General features: G+C 36.5%; 1 protein-coding gene across 1 annotated transcript in view; it reads left to right on the top strand.

Annotated features, from left to right (window-relative positions):
• LOC148301003 (uncharacterized) overlaps positions 1–15,365 on the top strand; it is a gene marked incomplete at its 5' end in the record, with an annotated part of 49,555 nt that overhangs the window by 19,930 nt on the left and 14,260 nt on the right. The window contains 9 exons of the mRNA XM_088273948.1: positions 3,907–4,026; positions 4,626–4,727; positions 5,345–5,569; positions 6,982–7,074; positions 9,909–10,181; positions 11,175–12,245; positions 13,113–13,304; positions 14,195–14,374; positions 15,083–15,185. Of these exons, the coding sequence (XP_088130074.1) occupies positions 3,907–4,026; positions 4,626–4,727; positions 5,345–5,569; positions 6,982–7,074; positions 9,909–10,181; positions 11,175–12,245; positions 13,113–13,304; positions 14,195–14,374; positions 15,083–15,185 (2,359 nt within the window). The remainder of the gene's footprint in view (positions 1–3,906; positions 4,027–4,625; positions 4,728–5,344; positions 5,570–6,981; positions 7,075–9,908; positions 10,182–11,174; positions 12,246–13,112; positions 13,305–14,194; positions 14,375–15,082; positions 15,186–15,365) is intronic.

Genomic DNA, 15,365 nt, shown 5'->3' on the forward strand with positions numbered 1-15,365 from the left:
ATTTTTTTCTTGCTAAAGTATAAAACTAAAACACATGCTTAAAACCACTTTTTGAGTTCATTAGTAGTTTTTGAAACTAGTCATGTTTACATTAACCCTTTCCGGTCCATAATTTTTATTAAATAATTCCATCAGGTCCACAATAGATTTACAGCATTACAGGGTAAAACAATACATCCAAGTTTTTTTTTTAATAAAACTAGACCTGTGTTAAAAATTTATTTTTATCTGTCTCCTATTATTACATTTTAAAGACATCTAAAATATGATCGGTGAAAACAGTCATCCATGCAAAGGCCAGGCTTTCTCGTTGTTACCAGGAATTTTTCGTTGAGCGTAACATTTTAACATACGCGTGGGCTATTGTGGATGGAATCGTCATCACTGCCGCTCACATGCGCACGGGTCGAGTGTAACTGATACCGGTAGCCGGACATCCGAGTGACGGGTACCAAGCCAGCCCCCAAAATAAACCTTTTGTATCATTCTCATTCTCAGGATCTGTAATCAAGGAAAGAAACAAACTAAGGAGTAAAGGTAAAGATTATGTCAAATACAAACGGATCAAAAATCAAATTACAGACCAATGTCGCAATGCAAAAAAATGAATGGTTATGTGAAAATTGTAAAGAAATCGAAAGCCTATTACACAAAAATAATATCGATAAAGCATATAACAGAGTTAAAAGCCTAGAATATACACCTAAAACAAAAAGCAATATTGTTAAAGACAAAAACGGAAACCTATTATTTGAAAATGAAAAGGTAGCTGAGCGATGGAAGGAATATCTAGAAGATCTGTACTGTGGAAATGATATCGAAGACGAAAGGATTTATTTGGAACCAGAAGAAGAAGTAGATCCCGATTGCAAGGGACCACCCTTGACAAGGGCTGAATTCGATTTTGCAGTGAAGGCCTTAACGGATAGAAAAGCAACTGGGATAGATGATATACCTGCTGAGGTTTTAAAGAATGTAGACGAACGGACGAAGACAGCACTATATAACATCATAAGTGAGTGCTACGAAAAGGGAAAATTGCCCAACGACTTCGTAAAGAGTAAGTCTATAACAATACCTAAAAAGGGAAATGCAGCAGACTGCAACAACTATAGAACCATAACACTTCTATCCCACGCATCCAAAGTGCTCCTGAACACTATAAAGGGCAGGTTGAAAAAGAAAGTGGAGGAACAGCTTGGAGAGGATCAGTTTGGTTTTAGAAGTGGAGTGGGAACACGAGAGGCAATTTTGGCACTGAGACAGATACTGGAAAGACGACTGGATGTGAATCTTATAACATACACGACCTTTATAGACTTAGAGAAGGCTTTTGATAGAGTGGATTGGTACCTCTTGTTTAAAGTCATGAAGAAAAGAGGAATTGATTGGAAGGACAGAAGAACCATCCTCAAATTGTACAAGGACCAATCCACTCTCATAGATATTAATGGTTCCTCAAAAGAAGCCAAGATAAGAAAAGGTGTGAGACAGGGTTGTCCGCTGTCACCCTATCTATTCAATTTGTTCATAGAGGAGGCCATTGAAGAGTTGAAGGAAAAAACAAATGGAGTAAAAATAAACGGTCAACAAATACATTGTATAAGATTCGCTGATGACATCGCCCTGATAGCAGAGGACGAGAGTGACATGAACCACATGTTAAACACTCTCTCTAATGCTCTGGATAAGTTCCATTTGAAAATTAATGCCGCCAAAACAAAATCAATGATCGTTGAAAAAGAGCAATCTGACCTCCATCCAACAATACTTCTCGGAAATAGAGTAATTCAACAGTTGGATCAATTCTGTTATCTGGGTAGCACGCTAACATATAACAATAAATGTACCCTAGACATAAAAAAGAGGATAACGCTAGCCAAGCAAACTTTTATGAAAAAGTACAGCCTCCTATCAAACAAACATTTAAAAATTGAAGTAAGAAAAGGATTCATAAAGGCTTTTGTTTGGAGTGTTTTGTTGTATGGGTGTGAAACCTGGACCATCCAAAAGTAGGAAAAAGACCGGCTTGAAGCATTTGAGATGTGGGTTTGGAGGAAGATGACCAAAACATCATGGGTCGTAAGGAAGTCCAACGAAAAGGTGTTGCAGGACGTAAAAGAAAGAAGAGAGCTTATAAATCATATTTTGAAGAGGAAGGCCAAGCTAATAGGGCACTCAATTAGACATAGCACCTTTCTTAGCAACATCTTCGAAGGAAGAATCTTGGGAAAACGAACAAGAGGCCGCCCAAGAACTTCATACTTCCAGGATTTGAAGCGGCTCATGGACGTCTCCTCCTATTCGCAGCTCAAGAGGATGGCGACTGACAGAGACAAGTGGCTGACACAACAAGGCGCTGCCTTTAGAAGATGATGATGATCATTCTCAGGTAGAATGTTACACATTCCAGTATTTATAAAAATCATTGAATTCTCGTCCCAGTACACCGCACATTAAATACGAGTGAGAAAAAAATATGCTTGTTTGTATTTTAACACTAAACTGATGAAGAAAAAAAAAATGTCAAATGACATTCGACATAGGACCAGAAAGGGTTGATAAACTCGAAAAGTGGCCTCATACAAGTTTTGTTTCATTTTTGTATTAAAACCATGATGTTATTTCACAAACTTAATGCCAGATAGCATATGTGATATGTAATATGATTTTTTTCTTGTTTAAAAAGGGAAATATTTATGTTCTTAATTTATATACACGAATATTTAAATTTTCACTATTTTTGTAGGCTTAAGCGACCTGTTATCAAAAATAGGAATCAAGTTGGTCTAGAAGTGCCTCGAATCCGGAAACTAGTCCGCGACACTAATCGCAGGGTGACAACCCGGCATCAGTATGTTGTAGGATCAAAACAAAATATTATTTTATTAGGTCTATATTTGGTCCGCTAGAAGATATAACAATGTACACACATATCGTACAAGTAGTTGAATTAACACATTGTTTGCGGGAAACGCTTAAAATCTTCTTAACACATTATTTACGGCAAAGTTTTGATAAAACTGTATCTTGAGGCGGGCGACATTAGACAGCTGTCCGGAAATATAAAATATGTCAGTGAACTTCATATTTTGAACTTGAGGTTGAACTCGAAAACAATACAAAAACGGTCAAATGGTCTCTAACGTCTCAAAATAAAATCATGTTAGTCCACAAATCACAAAAGTAAAAAAACATGTTAAAAACACTAATAAAATATTAGAAAATAACAACACAGTTTAACAACTGCCGAAAACTCAAAATCTGCGAATAAAAAATGATTTATGGGCTTTCCCCACACGCGTTTATTGCTTTGTAAGTACCAACTGCCGACTTAAGTAAAGGACAATGATCTCTGTATTTTATTTCATTTTAGGACAAAGAAAAAAACGCATCATCTGTATCCATTGTTTAAAGTTAATTTGTAACATTTCCTTCAAAACAGATTACGACCATTAGCTATGTTTTGAACCAGTAAATATCAGTATTATTTTTTTATATTACAACGACATCTATCCACTACACAACAAAAGCAAAAAGGCCAAGAGATTAGAAGTTTATGACGTGTTTTTTGTATACCAAATTGAAGGTAGCCGAAATGCACAAAAATGTGCACCCCGCCACCACACAAGGTTTCTGAAACGCACAAATATGTGCACACCGTACACAATGTGTTAAACATACTGTTGGTATAGAGCGGATGATGCCTATAAGCGTTCTATTTGCATACTTTTGGTAGTTGTAATACTGTACAGACCGGAGTTGAGTTTACGGTTACTCGTGATTAGTATACGACCCTAATAAGTGTACTAATTAGGGTCGGGGTTGATGAAATAACTGCCTGCCAACAATGTGTTAAGCATTTATCCATTGGGGATAAGTCCAAATTTGTGGTGTTATTTTTAGGTGATAATAAGTCAAAGAGAGAGATAATCGTAGAACAACTAGACCTCCTGAGATCCCTTCAAAGAGTTGATGGAGCTGGCGAAAAAAAATCCAAAAATGCAGAGCAACACAGAAAAAAGGGTAAATGCCTTCCTGTAGTAAACAGCAGTGCCCTTTGCATCACTGAGCATATGCAAAGGGTAAGAGGAGTAAGACAGTGTGTCTCCACTTGTGAATTATTTATATTGATATCCCGTGATTTCGATTTCAAATTGAGATGCTTTCAATTGAAGCATAAATATATCTTCCGATATTTGAGTAGTTTGGTTGTCGGTCATAAGTAGAATGGTGAATGTTACATGTGCATAAAGTGATCACTTAAACCAGCCTATGACACGTCATAAGCTCTGTAAATGCCCAGACTTCCATATTCTTCTTTATCTTTATTTATAACTTTAATTGTATTCCGTGAAAAATATAAATTCACCTAAAAATATTTATGTGACTTCCCGGTCAACTTAAAGTACTCAACTTGACTTTAAACACGTATAATTTACTATTCTTAAACCAGAGTATGACGGGTCTTAACCCCTGTAAATACCCAGAATTATTCTTCTTCACCTATGTTGAGATGCCAAAATGTAGTAGTAGAGAGATTAAGAAGGTAGATTTGCTTGTGACTCAGGATGTGTTTGTAAAAAAAAATATGCCCTTATATTTCTGTGATATTTTACATACAGATGGAGCTTTAAAGAAAAAAACATCAAAAACGCTATGTGATATGGGAGAACTTTGCAAGAACCTTGATGAAAACCATTTGAAAACATTTGGGCATCCACATTGTAAGTAATACTACTCATGCTGATTTTAATCTAACTCTATCCATGCTTACTTTCCAGGGCTGGGACTTCATACGGAACCTAACCTAACTCTATCTGGGCTTACTTTCCAAGGTTGGGACTCCATACGGAACCTAACCTAGCTCTATCTGGGCTTACTTTCCAGGGCTGGTACTCCATACGGAACCTAACCTAGCTCTATCTGGGCTTACTTTCCAGGGCTGGGACTCCATACGGAACCTAACCTAACTCTATCTGGGCTTACTTTCCAGGGCTGGGATTCCATACCAAAGTGAACAGTAACTAAGAAGCGTAGATAACTTTGGAACCTTATTTCTAATGACTTTGGTACTTTGGAACCGGTTGTCAATCCGTAATTTCAAGTTAAAGTTACCAATTTTTGTATGAATAACAATATAAAACATAAAAACTTCCATATGGAATCCCAAACTACAAGAGTCTGAAAAAAGTATGCGTGTTTTTATGTATCACATTAATCCAACATGGTGCCGAAAATGTTGGCCACCCATGGTGTACACAGTGGTCACTAAAGCCAGCCGATGCTAGGTTGTTGGGCTCCATTCTCTGTGGAAGGAAATAATTTATCTTAATTTTTTCAGTGGACAACATCCTGTCTGAATACTCTGGCAGGGGAAAATACGATATACCAAAAAAGTATAAGGAACATAAAGACATTTATGAAAAGCAACTCAACATTATGATATTGAATTGCAATTTCCCTTTGAGTTCCGCTGCGACTTCTGCCGCGCAGACCAATACTAAAGCTAGTTCTAGCTATGCAGATGCTGCGAGAAGTTCTCAAAAGTCTACTCACAAAAGTCAAGGTATTATTTATATTCGAACAATAAGGAAATGTTTACTGTGGATTGGCAGGGTATTATGCATACATCAATATGTTTTACGTGCGGAAATGATTGTTCCTTAATCACTTTTGAACGAGCAGTTGAAAGCTGTCCCACCGCATTCCCAGATCTGATACAGAAGCATCTAGGCTTCCTGACAGACTTTCTCTTGCAAAGCAATTTTTTTAACAATGTTGCAGTATAAACAATAAAAATATTTCAGATAAAACTAATTAATTAACAGGTCGGCAATACCGTGGCCGGTAGGTAGATGGACGGCGCGAGCCGCATCAACCGATCCGGGGCTCGGGATCTGCACTGCCCGCGATAAGTGAATTCCCTCCTTCGGTTTTGTATACAAAACAAATTTTTATTTTCATAACTTTATCTATTAAACTGTTCGACTGTCTGAATAATTGAGTAAATGGATTCTCAATAACAAAGTGACACGGAATCACTGTGAATAATAAGGTTTGATACGTTTGGTTAGTGGATCACTCCCGGAGTGCGGATTTACATCTGCGTGCGACAGCGAACCTAACCGAACGAGCAGTGTTTACGGTCGTATAGCGCCAACCTGAGCACTGCTCACGTTTTTCAGCTTGTTTGTGTCACTAAAATAAATAACACAACTGAGCTCACCAGTTGCCACTTGATTTATTGGAACTACTTGAGTACTTGGAAATGACAATTTCTATTTTTATTTTTTATTATTATTACGGTAAGAGTTGCTTAATTTTTTTTATGTATAAAAAAATTATTGCTTCTGTTTTGTTTTTTTTGTTGATCTGGACAATTTAAAATTATGTGAACTCTTCAAATAAAATAATATAATTTGTGAAACAAAACCGAGCATTAATAGGTTACTGCCAACATTGATTACAAACAATTGGTCCCATAGGAGCATTCCAGATGTAAATGCTGCTACTACCATAAATGAAGGAGAATTTTTTACTTTAATTGTGGTAGTAGCAGTGTGAAAACAAACCGTGTTTATGTGCCCATAACTAGAAAACAAACCGTGTTTATGTGCACATAACTAGAAAACAAACCGTGTTAATGCGCACATAACTAGAAAACAAACCGTGTTTATGTGCACATAACTAGAAAACAAACCGTGTATATGTGCACAAAACTACAGTTATGCCTAATGGATGACTGTACTCTTTCGGCTACTGTCGTAATCATCAAGTGTAAGTAGCTATAAATATGCAATAACCAACCAAATTTGTGCACCGTGATTAGCTTTAAATCATCAAATCCAAAAACCAAGTACATACATAATGACTTCTTTTTAAAAAGTGTGTGTCTATACAAAATGCAATTATTCAAATATTAATAAATTGAAATCAGAAATGAAAACTAAACTAAAATAATATATTTTAACTTTACAGGAAGCGATCAGAGTGGAAAACCTTTATGTAAATTTGGCGACCAATGTACGAGATTGAACCCAGACCACTTCATGGAGTTTTCTCATCCGCATTGTAAGTTACTTTTACTAAAATGGATATTTTTATTAATTGCGCACGCTGCACCGTGCACGTGATAGAAATGAAACTTCTTAACACATTAAGGACGGGAAAGGTATTTCTACCCGTTCGATCGATTGATGCTTAAGGACGGGAAGGCTATTTTCACCTTCTGCGCTGGCTTCATTTCAAAATCAGAAAATAAGGATTTTTTAAAATGTTTTTATATGAATATTTTATACCAATCTCTTTGTTAAAGTCTAAACTATATGCACACAATTATCAAATCCTAAATGTGTTCATTAATAAAAAATAAGAGAGATTGCATCTTAACCCTTCCCTTACGGTGCTAAAAACTTCCGCGCACCTCGGTGAAATACACCGTTTTGTACACCATATGAAAATGTGATTTAAAAACAGGAAAAATCTGAATATTCTTTAATGTTGTTTTTATAAACCATAGTTGAAGTTAAAATGTATCAATTTTGTAATGTTACCTCTGTAAGTACCTAAAAAATTAAAAAAAAAAAAAACATCATTAATATCCACCATAGCTAGTGTAGCGATACAACCATCCCAGACGACGTCTTGTACGCAACCACAGACTAACTAATTTATATATACGCAACTAAAATGAGATCGTCCGAAACATTATGAAGCCGCGTGCGCGTGTACATAAAATGCGGCACGCACGCATACTCTGAGAAACGTCTGTGTATCTGTGATTCTATCCCCGATTTATTTTACAATTTATTTATTTCCGTCTCAGCAAATGAATGATTTAATATTATAATACTCTTATGGAACACGTAATAATATTACGAAGGAATACAAAAAATTCTGAGCCCAGATCTATTATATTTTATACTGATATTCTGATTTTTAAACTCGAGTTGTAGTAAATACGTATCACCGGAGAGGGAAAGTTTAAAGAAATACGACAATAACAAAATTTGCTTAAGAAATATCCTGTTATTACATACGGCATTACCTGAAATAAACTTATACAGGTCCATATACTAATACCATCGTTTTATGCGGGGGTTAAGTTCCGAGAAACATCGGCATAAAAAAAATTGGCGTAAAATGAACACAAATATGGACGATGTGAGGTTAGGTTCCGTGTCCAAATTTTAAGGAAAATCTAACATGTTTATTTATTATGTAGCCTACATGAAATAAATTGTAAATTTATTTAAGAAATTAACTTTAACAACATTTTGAGTGTGTTCTCATGTGTGTGATTATAATCCAGGATTCGAACCTCACATACTAATGTAAGAGATTCTGCTCAGTAAAAAGCTTCCTTTCATCTCACCAATAGATGTCTCTAGTGAAGTTCTAGTGGTTCAAGATCAATGTTTCAAAATTGGTTCATATATATATATTGTATATAGAACTTCCAAGAATTTGAGTAGTGTGGTTGTCAATAATGGGTAGAATTGGTGAATATTACACGTGTGTAAAGTGATCACTGAAACCAGCCTATGACCGTCGTCAGCCCCGTAAATGCCCAGACTTCCATCTTGTCTTTGATGAGATGTCAAAAAACAATTATAAACTTTAAATTCGTTTGAAAAATAAATAACCTCTGGATATAATTAATGAATTTTTAAAAATAAATCACAAGTGTACAGTTCTTCAGTCTTCTTCTTCTTCTTCATGAGCCCTCTGACCTCCACTGCTGGATATAGGCCTCTTCCCCTTCTTTCCATCTCCTTCAGTTGGTTGCTGCTTGCAGCCAGTTTTTACCCCCCACAGTGACTACGTCGTCGGACCCTCTCTTTCGGGGTCTTCCGACACATCTTTTGTTCTCCCAAGGTCTCCATCGTAGAATTCTTGGGGTCCATCTTGTGGGGTCCTGTCTCGCAATATGTCCTGCCCACTGCCATTTGAGTTTCGCCCGTGATCCATGATGTCCTCTACTTTGGTTCTCTTCCTGGTATATCCATTTTTTATTTTATCCCTCAGGCTAGAACCAAGCATGGATCTTTCCATGGATCGCTGTGTAATAACTCTTCACGGGTATAATTAAACAATCACAGAGTTCACAAACGTAAAAACCATAAATAATCACAGAACACGATTTTTTCTTCTTTTAACATTTATCCGCACCCGATGGTGCATATGGACTATGCATCGTATTTATGCAGTGTTAACTTGATCGTAACTTACATGAAGGTAAGGTGATCACTTCTGCGCTTCAGGGACCAGTCCAGGGTAGTATGAAATATAAATAGAGTGCAAAATCACTTTTATTTATTTTCATCCCCCCTGGCAATTGAACCCAAGGCCTCCAGCACGGTAGCTAAACACGCTAACCATTACACCACGGAGGCGGGCAAACCCATAACACAATAATAAATATTATTTACACATCGCTTGGTACCTCAACTGTTCATATATAGCGTCCGACATATACATCCACAATGCGCATATGCGCGATATTCTCTTCTATCACTTGGTATCGTTGTGTATACGTCGCTCTCTTTTGCTTCACTCCCGTGGCGTCGCAATGTAAAGCTCTCTTTCTCCTTCTCTCTACGTTCTATCTTTTTTCTCTTTCATGCAACTGAATATGCCTTATATCCCGATACATGAAATATGCGTTACGCGTATTTGAAATTTTACTCTCAACTCTTGTCTAATTATCGATTATCGAATCGCCGCCTAAAAAGTTTCACTTCACTAAAATTTGTATATCCATTTACTTGACAAAAATCGCTGGTACTGCATGGTTACGAATGTCATTCAAGGCGAAATGCCCTCAGAAGGTGAAAAACTGTCGCACGAATAAACTTTTACGAAATAAACTCCATCTCCGATTGTTTAACACTTTATGCTTCCAGTGGATGACATATTGTCAAATTACATAAAAACTAAAAAGGGTAAAATACCAAAACACTTACACGATGCCACCATTTACAAGCAAATCGAGGTCATGATGGATAATAACATACTTCCAACACACGAAGACGCTTTGAAAAAAGGTCACAAGAGAGGCAAGCAGTCTAAGGAGGAATACACAAGCTCCTCCGACGAAAGGGATCCGTCGGCAGAGAGAGAAGGGTCATCAGAACCCTTATCCAGCCAATCATCAAAACAACTAGCTGAGACAAAAGGTGACTTGTATTTTATGTGTCTAAGAATCTCATCCAGTTTATTTTTATAATTCATTATCCAATATGAGACGTAATCCAATATTTGGAGAACGTTACAACTCTTCCAGACCTAATGGATCAGTATGCATATATATATATATATATATATATATATATATATATATATATATATATATATATATATATATATATATATATATATATTATATAATGAGCCTACATGTCCGCCTCCGTAGTGTAATGGTCAGCACGTTCGGCTTCCGTACTGGAGGTCCCGGGAAAAGGAAAGATCACCTTTCCTTCACTTCTTAACAATCAAGACAACACTGTCTTGATTGTTATTGTTTATATGATGCAGTGCCCTATGCACCATTGGGGGCGGATAAGGGTTAGAAGAAAAATATATGTGTTTATGTTTATATGTACAGCCTTGGCCATATGTATTAGGCATCCCCTATTGGTTGATTAATTAACTATTGGTTTATTTAATTGGTTTATTTCTTTAAATACTAAGATTCTTGGAATTCTTGCATTTTTTTCGGATTGTATCGTATTTTAATGGATTTTGCCTACTACTTACTACCTGCTATCCCGACCTACGACAGTTAGGGGCGTGGTTTATTTGAAAACACTTTTTTGACTTATTTCAAGGGTCAGTTTTAAATGTGAAACACTGCTCTCCCGTTATTTAAATCAGTGAACAAGTACAATTTTTTTAGTACTTTTTATTTAAGCTTTCATTATTTTATATTAATATACGTGATTTGAGTGAAACTGAGTGGTCTCAAATATTTTTATCGAATTCAGAAGGGTTGACCTGGGTAAAAAAAACTAAAAAAAATCAATGCGTCCAGTGTGCGGTCCAAACAGCAATTGAATGTTTTTTTTTTATTATTCTGGTGTGTTTTTTGGTCATTTTGTCAACATGCAACATTTTTTTTCCTTTATTCGCACAATTATTCTGAGCACTAAAATACTTTATATTTATTGCAGCAATTAGGGACAGAGCTGACCAACCAATCCGTGGTGAAATGGGTAATGAAGAAAAATGCATTTTGAAAAGGTTTCCTTCCGGCACAACACCTAATAATGAACGGGATGTACAATATATTACAAAGGAATTACCCAATGGCTCGAAGGTGACATATTTAGCGGATAATAAACAGAACATATCTAGCGGAAAACATTCAGCAGATGTTACTCCAAATCCATCTAGTGAAAGATATCCAGCAGATATTACGTCTTATCCATCTGGTGGAAGATATCCAGCAGATATTACATCTAATCCATCTGGTGAAAGATATCCAGCAGATATTACATCATATCCATCTGGTGGAAGATATCCAGCAGATTTTACACCGAATCCATCTGGTGGAGGTTATCCAGCAGATATTACATCTAATCCATCTGGTGGAAGATATCCAGCAGATATTACATCTAATCCATCTGGTGGAAGATATCCAGCAGATATTACACCAAATCCATCTGGTGAAAGATATCCAGCAGATATTACGTCTTATCCATCTGGTGGAAGATATCCAGCAGATATTACATCTAATCCATCTGGTGAAAGATATCCAGCAGATATTACATCATATCCATCTGGTGGAAGATATCCAGCAGATTTTACACCGAATCCATCTGGTGGAGGTTATCCAGCAGATATTACATCTAATCCATCTGGTGGAAGATATCCAGCAGATATTACATCTAATCCATCTGGTGGAAGATATCCAGCAGATATTACACCAAATCCATCTGGTGGAAGATATCCAGCAGATATTACATCTTATCCATCTGGTGGAAGATATCCAGCAGATATTACATCTTATCCATCTGGTGGAAGATATCCAGCAGATATTACACCAAATCCATCTGGTGGAAGATATCCAGCAGATTTTACACCGAATCCATCTGGTGGAAGATATCCAGCAGATATTACACCGAACCCATCTGGTGGATATTTAGGAGATATAACACCGAACGCGTTGATTGGAAAATATCCACCAGTCATTTCACCAAATGGATCTCCCATAACATATTCACAATACAATCAAGCGAAAGGTGAATTTTTATTTTCACTAAAGTGGATTTATGTAGATAAGAGAGAGAGAGAGAGAGGTAGCTTTGACTCCCAAAAGAAAATCATATAGCCTCCTGCGGGGTGTTGGAAGAGTGTACAGAGGCGCTGTACCATAGTGTTTCTACTAGTAGTCCAAAAATAACAACTTTGGGCCGAGAGTTTCCATTGGGTTGCTAATTAAAATAATCATTTAAGTAGTAGATCCTTCGAAAACAACATGTTATAGATCCTTCGAAAACAACATGTTAATTTAAGTAGTAGATCCTTCAAAAACAACATATTAATTTAAGTAGTAGATCCTTCGAAAACAACATGTTAATTTAAGTAGTACATAGATCCTTCGAAAACAACATGTTAATTTAAGTAGTACATAGATCCTTCGAAAACAACATGTTAATTTAAGTAGTAGATCCTTCGAAAACAACGTTAATTTAAGTAGTAGATCCTTCAAAAACAACATATTAATTTGAGCAATAGGTTTTTTTTATAAATGGTTCCGTAATTTAATGATTTAATGAAAAATGGGAGTAGGTTATAGAGTATATTATATTTGATTTTGCATGTGTTTCTGGTTTTTGATTTTGCGGTTCAATGAAGTTCTCATGAAGTGTTCTCTATTGGTGATTTGTGTGTCGTTTAGCTGGGAGTCGTTTTCCTGCGGTATGTGTAATTTTCTAGTGCACTTCTAAGATTTATTGTAGCGTACGGCTTAATTTGTCATTAGTTATAATTTGATCATTCTGTCTCGGAACTTAAGTATTATTTTCACAATTGGAACATGTAGCCAAAAGTATTTTGCAAAAATTATGACACGGGAAGAAACTAGGATGGCACTTTTTTGTTTTCAGAGCGGACTTATGGCCAAATATTACAAAATGCTCCCCAACCAAACCCTCCTGGAAATATTCCTCGGAACGATGAAGGCTTAGTAAGACGGAGCAGAGAAGGCTCGGCGATCCCTCTTCCTTCGGCTGACTCCGGGAATACCTCTCCTCATGTTGAAAATGCTACTTACTCTGCCAGTTATGGTTGGAAATCTGGTAAGCTATAATGCTAAAATTTTAAGAAAATCCCACTTCCTCCAAGACATGTAAAAATTGTCAACAATTTTTTGATGACATAATGAAAACTGTGAAAATAAACCGACCCTGTTGTTTTGCCTATCGCCAATCTATCGTTTCATATTAACTTTTAGCATAGAAATTGTGCGCGTTTGACATTTTCTGCAAGTAAAATGATACATTTTCGTCTAATATTTGGTCAGGAATCGAAAAAAACTTGAATAAATATCAACCAACAAAACCGGTGTCAAACTAGAGTTACAAAGCATAGAAAATTTAACCTAAAAATTGTTGTCGGAATTTATTTGAGTTTAATGATGTTGGGCTGCAAGAGAAACGCATTCTCACCAGTTATATTCCTTTATTGTCACCTCCCTCGCCGGCCCGGGACATCCAGTACATATGGAAGATATCATCTGACTTACGTCTGATAGAAGACAATATAAACCATTAGTACCATCTTTATTTGATCAAAAAATAATAATTACTTTTTTAATAACTTTAATATCCTGATAATACAGATCGACAAAAGGTTTCAAAATGCAAAGTCATTACAAATAATAGTCCAGAAGTAAGCTCAAGTTACTCACTGCATACTTAAAATGCCAGCTTCCGTATGGAATCAACACTCCGAGGAAATTATAACCAAAGATATGCTTTTAGGTGTCAGAATCCTTATTTTATGTTAATATTCCAACTGCGCAGTATCGGTAAAACCGGCTAGCTTTCCTGGGGAACATTCGATCCTACATCATTAAACTTTCCCTCTCTCGCTTTTATATTTTCGCAGTCCACCAGTAATGTTTTAGAATGGTCATGTACTCTGGGATTGTGTACTGGGTCCTGTCTCCCGGAATATTAATTTCCAGATATTCCGAGAAGAAGCGAGCGGAGACCCGAAGTTGTGAAAATGGATATTGATGATGACGAGATTGTGAAGCTGACCATGGCTGACAGACATAGGAACGCCGCTCCTTACTACATGTTCTTCAACGCTGTCCCCGCTGCGCCGGAGACAGACTCTCACCCGCTGTCCATCACATTCCAAGGTACTCGCACCGCTTCATATAAAGCCCCACCACATGTTGCCTATTCATTCACTCAAGATACGGTGTTAGCTACTCGGAGTTGAGCGAGCTTGTTGAAACACTCAGCCGTGGGCGTCCACTATGGTCTGGCAGTGCGATCCCAGGTGGATACTATATCTTTAGCCGCACATTGTCAACAGTAAGCATTGCTCACAAACGGTCTGCCCATCCTGCCAAATATCTAAAACGGACATTGCCAGTATGACCGACTTTGTTGTTGACTTCATTGTTGACATTTGATACCGAAGCCTATGCCTTATATGTATCAAGATCCACATCAGCCATGGGGATGTGGATATCTCGGAGGTATAAATAAGAATATTATTAGTACCTTCTATGTATTGTAGTATATTATATCTTACTTTTACAGAAAAATAAATTTATGAGACAAATGTGGTAAGAAATAGAAGCAGAGAAAAACGTGACATGATAGTGTTAAAAATACTTGAAAGTGGACAGGTCGGGAGTCAGTATATATATATATATATATATATATATATATATATATATATATATATATATATATATATATATATATATATATATATATAGTGTGCAAGTCCTTCAGCTGTTTTCCTCGAGTCTTATAACACAATTTACGTGAAACAATTGTTAAATGAAGTTTGTATTCTTCTTGGATATTTTCTAACTAATATTGGTTTCTTTCAGATATCTTAGACCCAAGTATGGGAACACTTAAATCATCACTGCAAATTAATGATATGGTTGATCTCGGATGGCTCTTGAAAGAATACGTAACGGCCGGTTACTCGTAAGTAGAAATTCTCGGCGCATGTTATTTTCTTTAAAGCATTCATCGCTGTTCCTTGTTTTCTTTGCCGGTGAGCACAGCGGTTTTCGAACAAAGTTACATCCTTTAATGTTTTCTGTACTTTAGCGAGTAAAATCAAAGTTTTTACCTATTACAATTGAACGGTATTCTACTCATTCC

Source organism: Brachycentrus maculatus, unplaced genomic scaffold (genome assembly GCF_059751285.1).
Source record: "Brachycentrus maculatus isolate JH-2025_06_01 unplaced genomic scaffold, ASM5975128v1 h1tg000620l, whole genome shotgun sequence".
Lineage (NCBI taxonomy): Eukaryota > Metazoa > Arthropoda > Insecta > Trichoptera > Brachycentridae > Brachycentrus > Brachycentrus maculatus.